The sequence below is a fragment of the Xyrauchen texanus genome, chromosome 18 (assembly GCF_025860055.1).
Source record: "Xyrauchen texanus isolate HMW12.3.18 chromosome 18, RBS_HiC_50CHRs, whole genome shotgun sequence".
In the NCBI taxonomy this organism is placed as follows: domain Eukaryota; kingdom Metazoa; phylum Chordata; class Actinopteri; order Cypriniformes; family Catostomidae; genus Xyrauchen; species Xyrauchen texanus.
In genome coordinates this window covers 4,555,204-4,571,550 of record NC_068293.1, presented here as the reverse complement: position 1 = coordinate 4,571,550, position 16,347 = coordinate 4,555,204, and the positions used below count along the sequence as shown (strand labels likewise).

Below are 16,347 nucleotides of genomic sequence, written 5' to 3'. Positions count from 1 at the left end.
ATAAAATAAATAAATAAATAAATACATATCTTTTCAATGCTGGTGTTGCCAGCATGCTCCGGGCTATAATAATTGAGTTTACATTTAGTTTGTTTTTATAATTTTTTTTTGTCACGTTTGAAAACTTGAAGTTAAGGTTCATTATACTCTAAATGACCCATTCATGATATAAAAAAAATGATCCGCTAAATGTTAGCATTATCGTGTTTTGGGCACCAAGTGTTGACGTCTTTGTATGTTGTGCTATTTATGCACCGTTTCTTACACCAATATTGCACGGTGATGTCATCTCACACATTCACTTTGAAGTGCACAGCATGCATTAAGCCATCCACATGACCAAACGTGTTTCAGTGGACAGTTCAACATGTGAAACTTTCAAATGTAATGTTACTGTATAAACTGAAATGTTTGTTACTTGATAAGTTTAAACAACTTTACAATATGTCATGCAGTTTACTGAAAATTCTACCATTTATATTGACATAGAAAAACTGTGTGCAACAACTTCTGAATGAAAAATCAAGTAAATCTTACTAGTCTTTTTTCAGAGTGGATTCTTGATAAATGTTGGCTTGTAAATTATATGTGCGAGTTGCAACCAATGTTTTGATATGACACATCTGAGCACAGGTGGACGGAGAGCAGAATAGAGCTCCATTACTGAGTGTTTAACCTCTGAACACTGAACTCAACCAATCAGAAACATAGAGAGAGGGAGGGGTGTAGGGAGTGAGAGAGAAAGCAAGTTAAGGACAAAGAGAGTCGTGTAAGGAGGACAGACTAATCGTCATGCCAAAGTGGATGAGTGTTAAACTCTTCAGAGAGAGCAGTCGTGTAAGTGACATTTTTCTATTCATTTCTTCACTCTATGAGACCAATATAGTTTAAAGGTGTGTGTTTGTGTGAGACACTGAGATGTCAGGACGTTTTTGACAGAGTGTGTGAGCGGGTCGTCTGTCATCATGCTGGTTAAAGGTGTGGAGATTAGTCATTTTCTGTGCAATATGCTGTGAAAGCATGTAAACCAGAGAACTGTAGTAAAGATACATGTCCTTTCTGCTTGTCTGTTTAATATAAATAGAGAATCAAATACTTTGTATCATATGTTAATTTCACTTGTAAAACTTTTGTTTTAGTGTCATATAATGTTTAATAAGTGATTGGGTTTTATTTATGCACAACATCTGTACTTCAGAGGTTATCAGTGTGTGAAATGACTGTGCACTATAGTAAACAAATGATACATTTTTAATTTTTAAGTTAGGATTTTAATGTGTACAGTACTGTGCAAAAATCATAGGCACATAAGATGTTTCACAAAAGCATTTGTCCTAAGATGGTTATTTATTTATTTAGCTGTAGTGAGTCCCAAACATTCCTTCTGCAAATAGAAAAGATTAGAATAGAAGAACAGGAAGCCCTGCAACAGATGTCATGGCCCCCACAAAGACCCCCACTGAACATCGTGTCAGTCTGAGATTACATATAGAGACAGAAGCAATTGAGACAGCCGAAATAGACAGAAGAACTGTGGCAAATTGTTCAAGAAGCTTGGAACATCCTATCTGCCAACAACCAAGAAAAACTGTGTCCAGGTGTAACTAGGAGAATTAATGCTGTTTTAAATTCAAAGGTGGTCACACCGAATATTGATTTACCTTTTTTATGTTTACTGGATTTTGTATGATGTCAATTGATAAATGAAAACTACTTATGGCATTATTTTTGAAAACAAGTGCCAAAAATGTTTGCACAGTACTGTATGTCTGTCTGTACACATTCCATGAAGAGTTTAAACTCCATGTTAAACTGTGAGGTCCAGAGCAGTGGCAGGACGTTGGCTGTTAACGCCATTGACTCATACTGATATAATCGTCCAAACACACCCTATTTACTATATTTTTTTAAGTGCACATCGTAAAGTAGCTTGACCTTTACTTTTTGTCTCACAAGCACTTGAAATCATTTGACTAAATCAATCTTGATACCCATTTCACAAGTGAAACAGGATATTTCATGGCGGAAAAAATGGACGGGACTTTTTTTTTACAGAAAAGTGGGTTCTATATCTAAATTGGGCCAGACTTAATGAGGGTTTGAAACAATGCCTGAATAGCTACTTGGCTGTTGGTTGAAATGAATGAATAGTCTGAAAGGCCTTGGTGAAGTCGGCCCAAAAGTAAAGTCATTTCAGAGGTGGAGAAAGTTAATAAATTTTTTAGGGTCATATGATTTCCACCACGAAATCGCAGAATGCAGTCTATAAAAATTAAATGTATTATAAAATGCAGAATGTCACAGAATTTGACATATTTGAAACAAAATGAATGCACAATTAATCAAATTAAAACCTTTGTTTAAAACAACAAAAGGCTGAGATATCATTTAGTAAATATACAGTCTGCTTGTGCTGTGCACTTCAAAGTGAATGTGTGAAACTGGTTGCTCATACACTGATAACACCAAATTATGAGCATGAAGTGCACTGTGTGTGTAATAAATGACAGAGAGCAGAGCACTTATTTACTTTGAAATGTGCTATATATTTCTAGAATTAAATCGTGGCCTTTTGAGGTTTAAAGTCTGCATGTTATGGAAGTTGCGACCGACTGCAATATCGTGACGTATTTCCAACTGAAACGTAATATTGAATTAGAAAAAATAGAGGCCGGGGCTTGATTTTATCCACTGGGAATTGTGGAGCAAGTTCACCATCAAGAGCATCTCGATGTCTCCCAACGCTCATTTTTCAAAACTAATAGTTTTTTGCATTTTGGCAAGGTTTTAAATAGGGTGCATTGCTTAGACCAGTAGCCCAAAACTATGTCTGAGTATACAGCTGGCAGATAACCACTAATCACATGGTAAGCATGTTCAATCGGCAACTTTAGCTTATCATATGTCAAACTGTCTTAAATATTTTTTATTCCATGTAAAATACTGCAAACAGCACTCGAGTTGTTTGTGTGTATGTATGATGTTGGAAAATTATCTTGATTTGGCATCATTGTTGGAGGTTTCTGATGAGCTTGCTAGCTAGTTTTACTTACCATTGAAATTTGTACAGCCGTATCTGTTAAGGACAGATATTTCAGATACAAATTCCATTTTGTGTTCCGTCCAATTTTTGAAGCATTCGTGGGTGAAATGCCTAAAACACAACTGTGACCTCTCTGATATCCCTGCTTCTTTGAAATGCAAAAAAATCAAGCCATCGGGCCTGCAATCAAAATATATGTGTGATTAGGAAAAAGGGTTTTGGGAGAGCCACAACCTTAAACACACCTCCTCGCCATCTCTGTTTGTTATGCATCTTTTTTACTCCCCTTCAAAGCTCAAAGCAGACTGGCGGTTGGAGGGGAGTGGTTAAAAGATGTTCTACCCAAGCCATCAGACTGACATCATCAGAGAATTAACGTCATTCCTGAGGCGAAGCTAATTTTGAGACTTTGAAGATTACGAAGACAAACTATTTTTCTTTCCGTGGATTAACTTGCACGGATGAATTGTTCACCACAAGACTAGTAATGTGCACTAACAATGTAAATGGGGTCAATTTTAATTAGATGCAGACATTAATGAGCACATTAGTACATATAGTGAATTGCTTATCTGGAGGTGAGCAGTCGTCAAACATACAAACTGAGAAGAGTTCATTCAGTTTTCTGTCAAAATAAAAGCCCGAAAATTTTTAAAATAAATAATAATTTAACTAGATGCATGAAATTGAATATAATGTGACAGAAATAAATTGCTACTGTATAGTAAAATGTAATCTTCAATGTAGTACTTCTACTAATAATAATAATATATCAATAATAATTACATTACTTGTCGTTATGAATAAATGATCATCAAAGCTTTAATACTGTGATGCTGATTTACTCGTGATTTGTTTGAAAGGTAATACAAGTCATTGTTTTTGTAGCACCTCAATTGTTTATTTCTCCACAAAACCGCCGCTATATGTAGAACAATCCACGTTAAAATAATCTTTGCAATAATGTAATGTAGCAATGTGATTGTATGAGACCAGGTTTTTTTTAATGTGTACACTGAAATATGGGCTCTGAAATTTTGACATGACCTAGAACAGGGGTGTCAAACTCTGTTCCAGTATGGGCCAAATCAGCGTTATGTGTACCCTCAAAGGGCCGACTGAAAATATTCTAGCAAATTTACAAGTACGAATAATGACATTTCATGTACAGTATATGCCTAAATTGAAATTCTGACTATGTGACTAAGTGTGGGCCTCCTTTACATATTCCTCTCATCAGGCTCCTTCTTTCATCTCTTGAAATTTCTGAAGGTAAATTAAACCGGTTACATTTTTCTACATATTATAATTGCCTGCACTGTGCGGTTGAAACCGTTCCACGAGAAAATGCTGCTTTGCGCTTGTGCCACTCTATCCATTGAGCTGTGCTGATCATTTGTCCAGATAGCGCTGTTTGCTCCATTCTTAGAGCAAACAAAATGTAATTAAAAATATTAGTTTAGGATGACAGGGGAAGGCTCATAAAAATGTATGAGAAAAAAGTGCTAACTGATTGGTCAGTTCTAATCACATCCTAGATTTTATGTATTCGCTCGCTGGCCACATGGAATGAGGTGGCGGGCCAGATTTGGCCCTTGAATTTGACACCTCAAGTGAACCCTATTGAACAGACTCATTTTCACTGACAACAAATGAATTGTGGTGTCTACTCTGACTTAAAGTAAGACCAGGAACTTTTATTAAGGAAGCAAATTTGACTTTATTGACTTAAGAAGATTTGCAATGCATTGCACGAGTCATATGGACAAGAAAGTCACACAGGTTTTGTTCAACATGATGATGGATAACTGGGAGAATTGTAATTTTTGGGTGAATTATTCTTTGAGCAGGTTAATTAGAATAGTTTAGCAGTATTCAGACAGCTGAGATAATGAGCTTTGGGTTGTATCTGATTTGTTCTCCTGTTTGCATCTGTACGTGTGGAGGTGTCTTGTCTAGACACAATCCTCAGTCAGCACTCGCACACAGCTTCTGAATAATTTTGAGTGAAGGTGAAAGCTTCCAGATCCTCAGATCTCCATGACAAAACCCTGCTGCCTGCTAGACCTTTCACATTGAGCCCATGTTATGCCCGTGTCCTTTCTGATGTGCAATAGTCTCCTTCTGAGACCCCAAATTACCTAGCAACACGCCTTTCCTTGCTATTGCTATGGCGATCTGATACTCTGCCAAGCAGATGGTGTGAGAGTGCGAATGAGGAAAAGGACTGATTACATCTGCTAACCAACTATGCTCAGTGACATTTCAGCATAAAGCTAAATAAATGTCAAACTCAACTGTAGAGTTACATGCCATTCAGCAATTATAGTGTATTGAACTGTTAGTATAATGTTAAAGACAGACTTGCCATGAGCTCTAAGGTTAAGTGATGATATATGCTTTTGTAGAATCGCATGTCAGTTTGATATCATGTTCATTAAATAAAAAATACAAAAAATAACATGTTTAATTGGGCAGGTTTGTGTATTTCTGTAACCGCTGAGCTCCTGGGATTTTCATGCACAAAAGTCTCTAGAATTTACTTCGAATGGTGTCTAAACCAAAAAACATCCAGTGAGCGGCAGTTCTGCAGATGGAAACACCTTGTTGATTAGAGAGGTCAACAGAGAATGGCCAGACTGGTTCAAGCTCACAGAAAGGCTATGGTAACTCGCATAACCCCTCTATACTATTGTAGTGAGCAGAATAGCATCTCAGAATGCACAACATAGTCGAAACATGAGACAGATGGGCTACAACAGCAGAAGACCACGCTAGGTTCCACTTCTGTCAGCCAAGAACAGAAAACTGTGGCTGCATTGGGCCTACCAGTTTGTGTACCTCAGCAGAAATCCAGATTTGACGGACCAGGTGATGTTTTTCCAATTGTCTACCATCATTTTTGGTGAGCCTGTTCACACTGCAGCCTCAGTTTCCTGTTCTAAGCTGACAGAAGTGGTACCCAGAGGGGTCTTCTGCTGCTGTAACCCATCCGCCCCAATGTTCTACGTGTTGTACATATGTTCAGAAATGCTTTTCTGCATATAACTGTTGTAACACGTGGTTATAGGGGTCACCAGAGGTTGTGCTAGAAAAGGATCTTCATCCATCACTTTGATGGATGGAGTTGTAAAATTTCCATCATGGTCTATTTTTATCTGTCTTAATTGTTTTAATGTTATTAGTAGGCCTACTACATTCAGGGGCGTAGCATCCATTATAATTACATAGGATAGGTTTAATTATATTTATGACTCCCCAAGCGCAAGTCTGGTGAAACCAAGGAATTCTTGGATGAAAGTAGCTACCTGTCAGTTAATCGCTGCGCTAAAACAAGATTTTAAACTTTACTGGTATGTGCTGATTTTAAATGAAATAAACATCTGATCGGAAAATGCACAGGTTCACAAATCTTTTTCAATTGGCCTGATAGCCTTAGCCTTTAAAAACAAAGTCGCAGATGAGAAGCACATGCTTCTCTGAAGCTCTAATGCAGGTACTCCTCTAATCAGGTTGCCTAAACGTTGGCTAATGTTTGCACTTAGGTTAAAATAATTGGCAGATATGATGCGCCACTTTTTCCACACTTTTGTGTTACTATCATTTTTATGCTTTACTATAATAAAGTGGCGCACTGAACATGCAGTAAAAAGTGTATACACACACTCAGCGGGACTGCCACTTACTGGATGTTTTGTGCACCATTCTCGTTACACTCTAGAGACTGTTGTGCGGGAAAATCCCAGGAGATCAGTAGTTACAGAAATATTCAAACCAGCCCGTATAGCACCAACAATCATGCCATGATCCAAAGCATTTAGATAAATTTTTTCCCCATTCTGATGGTTGATGTGAACATTAACTTAAGCTCCTGACCCGTATCTGCATGATTTTATACATTGCACTGCTGCCACACGATTGACTGATTAGATAATCTCATGAATAAGTAGGTGTACCTAATAAAGTGGCGTGTGTGTGTGTGTGTGTGTGTGTGTGTGTGTGTGTGAGTGAGCGTGTATTTATCACTTTGTGGGGACCAAATGTCCCCATAAGGATAGTAAAACCCGCAATGTTTGACCTTGTGGGGACAGTTTGTCGGTCCCCATGAGGAAAACAGCTTATAAATCATACTAAATTATGATTTTTGAAAATGTAAAAATGCAGAAAGTTTTCTGTGTGGGTTAGGTTTAGGGGTAGGGTTAGGTTTAGGGGATAGAATATAAAGTTTGTACAGTATAAAAACCATTATGTCTATGGAAAGTCCCCATAAAACATGGAAACACTACGTGTGCGTGTGTGTGCGTGTGTGTGTGTGTGTGTGTGTGTGTGTGTGTGTGAGCGCACACTACCGGTCAAACGTTTTGAAACACTCATTCTTTATTATAATTTTTTTTTTTTACATTTTATATAGTAAATAAATCAAATGAATAATAGTAAAGTCATCAAAACTATGGAATAACATAAATGGAACTATGGGAATTATGTTGTGACTAAACAAAATCCAAAATAAATCAAAACTGTGTTATATTTGAGTATTTTCAAAGTAGTCACCCTTTCCCTAGAATTTGCACTTGATTGAACTCTTGACACTTTCTCAAGCAACTTCTTGAGGAATCACCCTGAGATGATTTTTAAACAGTATTGAAGGAGTTCCCATCTATGTTGGGCAATTATTTTAATTACATTTTACTTTTATAATGAAATAAATGAATATGGTGGCACAAATATATTTTTGTCAACAAACTAATTTCAAACATTTAAGCATACATATTCAGATCAAAAGATTTTTAAGATCATGAGAAATATTTCAGTCAAGTGTTTCAAAACTTTTGATTGGTAGTGTGTATATTTATATTGTATATATTATACAAAATAATCATTTTAATTATTAAAATCAATTCAAAAAGTTTGCACTACTCAAGAACTGCTCATGCTCACCGGTAAAATACTTTTCTCAAATCCCACTCCGACATGAAATTTCTCTGTAGTAGACTTGTTTCCAGGCACATACACAGAGGGGTAGCTACACTGGCCTGAGCAACTGCCCCTTTGCCCACATGGGCTGAGGTGCCCCTCAATAATATAGGCTAGGCTAAAGGCCGACATTTATTCAGTTTTGAAATGTTAGTAACATGAACATTTGAAATTATGTGATGGTATTGTTCTGTTCTAGTATATCAAATCTCGCTGTTTATTCTAGTTTACCAAACCTTTATCATTTGTAATCAGTCAAATATTTCTCTGTTAGCACGTCATTGAACATCTTCAAAGAATGCCTTTTCAGTTTCAAAAACATTTTCAGGTCTAAATGACCTTTATTTACTTAAAACAAATTATCAATCATGCCTCTACATGTGGTAAAACATTTCAACTGGTCCTGAGTGATACAACTGACCCAGAAAACCACAATCTTTTCAACTTTAAAGTTTGTTTGAGTTGTTTATGGCAATAATGAAAACATGGACTGGTATCAGGATAAATATTACAGGTCAAAGTGAAATTCATAATTGTTTTTCAGTTGTCTGCACAAAATGATTACACTGTAGATTTGATACAGTAATATTTTAGGGTTAATGCTATCAGACTTTGGGTCTGTAAATTAAAACGAGCAATTTCTCATCCTAATGTTGTGTTCAGTTTTAAAGGGGGCATTAATTTATCCAGAAAAGAGCAGTGAAAGTTTTTCAGTTTTATTAATATTCACTACAATTGTTTATGTGCAAATCATATGCAATCTAAAGGACTGTGGTTATTTATATAATAATTATTATATTAGCAGATACCATGTGCCCCCTTTGTTTTTCCTTGATATTTCTAAAGCATTATAAAGTTAATCTGGACATGCATCAAAGGATCATGTCTTGTGCATGCGCTCTTTATATGTACAGCAAAGTTTGACCGTGGATTTAACAAATATTTTTACCAATCAAATGCTCAATTGTACAATGGAGGCATGAAAGCAGAAAGCTGCACCATTGAACTAGGATTCACTGGTCTGCAAGATCATTTTTTTTAGTTTTGATGCAGGGATTTTAGTGTGTTTGCTGGTATTTAATGAAATATGTTTTGCCAAAATACAGTAGGCTATTATTAAAGTTACATACTGTATTAAGGGTGCTCTAACATTTGCAACCTCACAGAACCAGGCCTGCATCTAGCTGCCAGCTGCACGGACATGATTGCAAAACAGCAAATACCTTACTATCTACCTATCTATTCATTTATTATGGAATGGTAGTGTAGCCCAAGTAGCTCACCTTTTGCTGCACTAACATGTTCACGTAGCACATCCTCTTGCTTTCTGGCAATGTGAGGCAGACGATTCCAAAAGGAATATTTGCTAATTCTCACGGTCTCTCCACACTCTATTTTTTGCTCTGAATTAACACTTTAAATTGATAAAGACATTATGTAAATGCTCTACCCAACCAGGTTAAAAGACAAACAGCACAGGCAATTCATTAAAGGCAATTGTCCATGCCATTTTGTTCTTAGTGATCTAATAAACCGTGTTAAATTGAAACGACTGGAAAATCTGCCCTTAGATGTTGACTTAAACCAACTGAACACATTTCCTCTCAGACTGAACACTTTCCAGCTCACAGAAAAAGTCTCTTTAGTTTCTTATAGATTTTAATAAAGACATAGGATGAAATATTTCCATGTATATTTTGTTCAGGTTTGTGCAGCACAGCTGTGTTACATCAGGAGTTACATTGTGAAATAATCTAAAAGTGTGGTTAAGATTGCTGTTTTAAGTGCAGTGTGTACTGACTGCAGTGTTTGACTAGTCATGTTAACACAAATTAATTCCGCTGTCATTCAATCATCACCACACAGATTGGAGGAAAGTGAACTCCTGTAATTAAACACTGAACTGTTACACACTCATTTCTACTGGATTGGATCAATCGATGGCCTTTGTATTTGCACACTTTGGACCATGTGTTTATCACTGTGTCTGCACGCTTGTGTGAGCGTGTCATGTGATGTGTTATGTGATGTTGTCGGCAGGTTTGTGTTCATTTTCTCAGAATTGGAGGCAGGTTGAGTAATCTTAACAGGATGTAATCTTAGCAGACTTGGAATAAACAGCACCTGGTCTGTCCATTTAAAAGCAGGTGCAGCAGTTTCCTTTGACATGGCATGACATCATGACCTTGTTATTGAATTATATGGTTTGTCCTGTTAAGAAGGTTTTTTTATTATGTTGATAAAGATTGTTAGTGTTCATCCAAAATATGATAAAATAACCATATTGTCATACTCCTTTACAGTGGCCCCAAAAAGTATTTGAAACACTTAAAAGTGTCTGACGTTTATTGCATTAGCAAAAAATGTCATGTAAGTATTAAAGCAAGTATCATCTGTGGTCAAATGCTGCTTTTTGCACTAACTAGCCATTTTTTGGAAGCCAACTCGCAGACTTGAGTGAAATTTATTATGACATTTATTTTATGAATATAATAGGAGGCATGGGCAAGGAGCCTACCCCCATGCAGGACGGGACTCAACCTGTGGTGGTGGGGTGGAGGAGGTTGCCATGTTAGCACACTGAAACAGCAATGTGATTATGAGCAAACTTGTAAAGCAATGGCTTACATGTGATTGGCTAGGAGTTACCTAGCTAATGGTGTGATGATGTACAGTTAGACTTCCTGCTAGAAGACTCCCAGCATGTGGAGGCTCATGCTACTCTCCGTGATCCACGCACAACTTGCCACACGCCCCATTGAGAGCGAGAACCACTAATCGCGACCACAAGGAGGTTACCCCTTGTGACTCTACCCTCCTTAGCAACTGGGCTATTTTGGTTGCTTAGGATACCTGGCTGGAGTCACTTGTTTGTTTTATTTTTGAACACTTTAGGGATATTCAATTTCAAATCAACTACATTTCTGAATCTTCCCCAGGGTAATTCGTAATTTTATTTTGTTAATACTTTTTCTGACACAAGATAAACATAAATGATAATGAAAGTCAAAATTGTAATATAGCCAAAAGAGCCACATTTTGATATTATTATGTTACTTTCAACATTATTTATAGTTTAGACCTTTTTTGTTGGAAAAGTTAAGCTAGATTTACACCATGTGACCCACATTTGATTTTTAACCTTTAAAAATGTATGGATTGAGTCACATTGAGAGCCCCATATCTCTGTGATTCAAGCAAGTAGGGCCTATATGTGGATACAGAAATAATAAGATATCTTTAATACCTCTGGAGTTATAGGAAGAACTTTGAAGAAAGGTACAGCAGCTGATGCGTATGCGTCTATAATGTTTATATAAGGATTTGAGATTATTAACGTTACGCCTGTCTGACCCTTGGATATCTGTAACACTATTTTCATTACATAACCACCACTCAGCTTCCATAAAACAAATAACAATGGCTTCATTTAGAGTGTCGTTATTGCACTTCTATAATAATATAGCTGTAACTATTCAGTTCATAGTTAATGCAAATGATTTAAGTGAAACTGGTTATTTGAATGAACTGCACATGATCAAGAATATGAACAAATAACCGCTTTGAGTCGAGCAGACTCAATGTAGGCATAAAAACGTTCTACGTTTTCTGCAGTTTATTCAGTCCGAACCATGCACTACTCATTCTCTATTCAGACTTTGCTCTGTAGATAGTTCTGCCTGAGGTGTGCTATCTGTTTTGCGGTTTTATAAACTTCAAGACATTTATGGTTCTGGTATGTAGAACTTTCACTGTCAGAATGTTTGCCATTCAAAATCAGACCAACAATAATGATCATTGTACAATATTGGCATACTGAATTTTTATTGATCTTTTCTTTTTTATATCTGTAAATTCAACAGAGCTGCTGTGTTTTATTTGTTGATTCTCATGCTCGGCCCGCAGACAATCAGATGTGAGCTTTGGGGTTGATTTCTATTAAAACAAACTGATTTTAACTTTTCTTTTTTTAGATGGTCACATTAAAACTGACTTGGAAACTTTTTACCTGAAAAAATTAATATTTGGTACTTTTTAAATGCCTTTTGTTTATAGATTGTACTGTTTTATCCTTGTCCTAGACTTCCCAGACTTTCAATATTAAACTATGAAAATGTATTATAAAAATACAACTTATTACGTGTTTAAAACTGTGATCATCTAATCAAAGAGTGAAATAAATATAAACCATTTCAATATTTATTGTGTCAAAATTCTCGCTTATTTAAAAAAATAAAACATTCTCCAAAATTACGACTGTCCCACAATTGTGATTTTCATTTCCACCACATCCAAAATTTTACCATAATAATATATTTTCAAAAGTTAGTGTAATTGTTAACAAAGTGGACAAAAGCGTCCTCACAGAGCATGCTTAAAATGAAGAGATGTTTGAAGAAAATGACAAAAAAGTATTTTGATTGGGTATCATTTACAATCAAGCTGTCATTTTTGCAAAAAGTGTAAAAAGTGTAAAATTGTGTGAATGTATAATACATAAATTGTTAGCTAACAAATTATCTTTTGCAAGGCAAATGTGTTTGCCATTTTATAAAAAAAAAAAATTAAAAATTAAAAGAAGGTAAAAATGGTCATTTCCATCAGCGTCATTTCCTGCACAGACTTCTGTTAAACACCACACATAATTTAAGATGTGTTTGAAATGACAAAAAGACAATAATAGACAAAGGTTAAATTTATATTTGAATCTTTTTAGGAAAAGCAGTTACCATTTGATCTTTCCTCTGATGCTTTTTGTGTCTGTATCCCCACTGTAATCTAAAAGTATCTTCATAAATAGAGTTCTTTGGGTGTGGAGCTGCAGATCCCAGAGGAGCAATCTTCAGTAGTTTGTTTGATAATAAGCTTTGATTACTGCAGAGATGATTTAGTCATGCAGGTTTTGGTGGCAGGGAAAGGAAAGAGGGGAATATACAGGAAATGCAGAGGCCACACGCCACATCTCCACAGAGATTAGAGGGGTTTGTGTGTGTTTAATGGGGGTAGGACAGTCAACATGGGTTACTTTCAGTCACCTCTCAGCAGCAGCGGTTCTAGCTTGTTTGGCGCCCTGGGTGAAACCTGCTTCAACACGCCCCCAAAGTTGTTGGGCCATGGGTACTGCCCATGTCGCCCAGGCCTAAATCCATCACTGCCTCTGAGTATAAGGCCTCGTGTTCTTTGTGTCTGTTGGTTATTGAAGAGTTCTTCTGCGTGTTGTTGGGATTAACTCCACCTGTCTGTGCCGTCCACCTGTTTGCCTCATTTTTTGATCAGGTAACCCTCTGCTGTTGTTGATACCATCCCAGCTGTCTAGAGATGACTTAAGAAAGAGAGCGCTTGCTGATGTTACAGTGAGGCACTTACAATGGAAGTGAATGGGGCCAAATTTTGGATGGTTTAAAGGCATATAGTGAAGCGTATAATTTAATAAAAGCACTTGCATTAATTCTTCTGTTAAAACCCATGTATTATTTTAGCTTTAAAGTTGTTTACATTTTAACGTATGGAGTATCATGACAAAGTTTGGGAGGAGCATGTTCATTAAGTTCGACCAATCACAACGCCAGATGTTGCGACGATTCTTCTAGCATTTGGCCCCGCCCACTTACCCACGTCAGATCCACGTGACCGTTTTGGATGACATACTGCTCTGGGCAAAGCATTTTCCCTCATCAGATCTTCCATTGCAATCGTTACGTTACTCACCAAGCTGCAGCAACAGCCATTATTCATATTTCGTGGCAATGTCGGCTTCCAATTTAAACATTGTTTTGCACTGTCTTTCTTTTATTCTCATCTTTCCTCACCGAGAATGTATACCAAACATTGTCTATGTCTTGTGGCTGACCTTTTTAAACCGTGAGTATTTCAACGTTTACTAATTGGCCCCCATTTACTTCCATTGTAAGTGCATCAATTTACTTTTGTGGTAATCAACATTATGCCACGAATACTGACGACTGAACTTAACTTGTATTGAACTCGGAATATTCCTTTAAACCCTTATAATTATTATGTAAAACACAAAGAACATGAGAGCATGTGAAACGTACTGTATGTCTACAATAATTCTCAGTTTCATACAGCATGCTGTGAATTGCATTGACACATATATTTTAGTATGGTTGTGCAATCGTCCTATTCAACTTCATGTCTATTTTATCTGTGTGGTATTTGGCACAAATGAAAATAAAAATATATCTATGTTGTACATTTTCAATTTTATCTCTCTCTCTCTCTCTGTAGCTCTCTGGAGGATGTGAGTTGACGGTGGTCCTGCAGGATTTCGTGGCGGGTAGTGCATCTGAGCTCAGTATCCAGACAGGTCAGACTGTGGAGCTGTTAGAGCGGTCCAGTGAGCGTCCGGGCTGGTGTTTGGTGCGGACCACCGAGCGGACCCCTCCTCAGGAGGGACTGGTGCCCAGCAGCGCTCTCTGTATCTCTCACTCTCGCAGCAGTGTGGAGATGGACTGCTTTTTCCCTCCAGGCAAAGGTTAGAGCAGGTTTTACTGCATTCATTGATAATGCTCTGTTCTGCTACTCGGTTAATCAGCTAATTTTTATTTGTATTATGCATGAAAACATTGCCAAAACATTGTAAATCAGAATGTTTATTTATAAATCTGAATATATTAAAATATGTCTGAATATTTAGTTGTTAATCTGAATATATATATATATATATATATATATATATATATATATATATATATATATATATATATATATATATATATATATATATATATATATATATATATATATACCAGTAGTTAAAATCTGAATAGATAATTATAAATTTGAATATATATTTATTAGGGCTGTCGATTTAACGCGTTAATTCAGTGCGATTAATTTGACAAAAAGAAACGCGTTAAAAAAAATTACGCAATTAATTGCACCATAATAAGGAAGATTCCTGAGAAATGCAAGTTTGTAGTAACTCCTGTTTACTCCAGAGGGCAGTAAGTGAAATTTCAGCTGTATGCGCAATGCACAGTTTAGACAGTGAAGAAAACAACCCACAACACAGACATGTGTTGCGTTCTTGCGTTCAAAACACTTGAACGAGCGCAAATGCGAACTAAGGGATCTCAAGATGTGTTTAAATATTGAGTATTAAACTATATTTAACTTGAAACATTTTATGTTTATGATGCAACGCACCCGAGACACTACACAAGCATGTCTGATGCAGGTGTAAATTGACGGGTCCTTAAACAAGCCCTCATAATAAATCTCCAACTGACTGACAAATTCACTTGTGAATGGATTGTTGTGAACTGTATCCCAATGATTGACTTATGATCAATAATATGATAGTAAACAATACATTGTATTCTAAAGCTGCTTTTTGTATTGTCTTATTAATGAACTCTTCTGCTACAGGAATGTAAAGCATTTTAATTATCTGAATATTTTATATATATATATATATATACATACAGTATATATAATTTTTAAATATCTAAAGATAACTATGTATAATTATATATTGATATAAATATGTATAATCTTTATATGTTGAATAATTGTTATATGAGGGGCTTTCTCAGCAAATATTTGTACATGCCATTAATTAATCGGGACACCATGTAATTAATTCGATTAAAAATTGTAATCGATTGACAGCCCTAATATTTATACATCTGAATATAATTGTAACTCTAAATATACTGTATAGTTAACCCTTCTGATATGCTGACAAGGCACGTCATGTCTTTCTAGCAAGTCAGTCCACTGTCGGCCATCTTTGGAATGCTCTCGGGAGGCCATTTCCAATCATGACAGTGCACCTCCTATCTACTTGTATGTGGAAAGATAGAACTCTCAAAAACGGTTGGTCTAGATGACGATCTAAGAACATATTTCAAATCAGCAATAAAATGTGATAATGGTGGAATCAGAAATTGTGCTTCTTTACCTCATTTTACGCAAAAACATGCAATTCTCCCAGCTTGTATAGCTATTGTGATTTAGCAAGTTAATTGACAGGTGAAGTATGTATCTAAATGGTAATTGGCTCTTTTACCTGTAAGGCGGGACTTCATTTCTATCTGTTGACCATTGAGCTTCTTGTTTGGGTGTTCCGATTTCTCTCATTCATTTAAATAGAAGTGGCCAGTCTCTGCTTTTGAAGATTTACTGATGGCTGCAACACATTCCAAAAAAAGTTTAGACAGGGGCAGTTTAGGACTAATAACAATCTGATGAGTTGAAACAACAAGGCAACATGAAACAGATGAGCCAATCATGTTATAATACATAAGGAGCCTCCAAAAAAAGCCTAGTCCTTCAAGAGCAAGGATGGGTCGAGGTTCACAATT

General features: G+C 36.3%; 1 protein-coding gene across 2 annotated transcripts in view; it reads left to right on the top strand.

The window, feature by feature from the left end:
• The window catches only part of kalrna (kalirin RhoGEF kinase a), a 281,969-nt gene that overhangs the window by 204,914 nt on the left and 60,708 nt on the right, over positions 1-16,347 (top strand). The window contains exons 1-2 of one of the 2 annotated variants that reach the window (XM_052148009.1): positions 739-837; positions 14,267-14,513. In XM_052148009.1, coding sequence (XP_052003969.1) covers positions 793-837; positions 14,267-14,513 — 292 coding nt within the window. In that variant the 5' untranslated portion in view covers positions 739-792. Of the gene's footprint in view, positions 1-738; positions 838-14,266; positions 14,514-16,347 lie in introns of those variants that run through there. The other variant, XM_052148011.1, reaches the window with a different exon arrangement.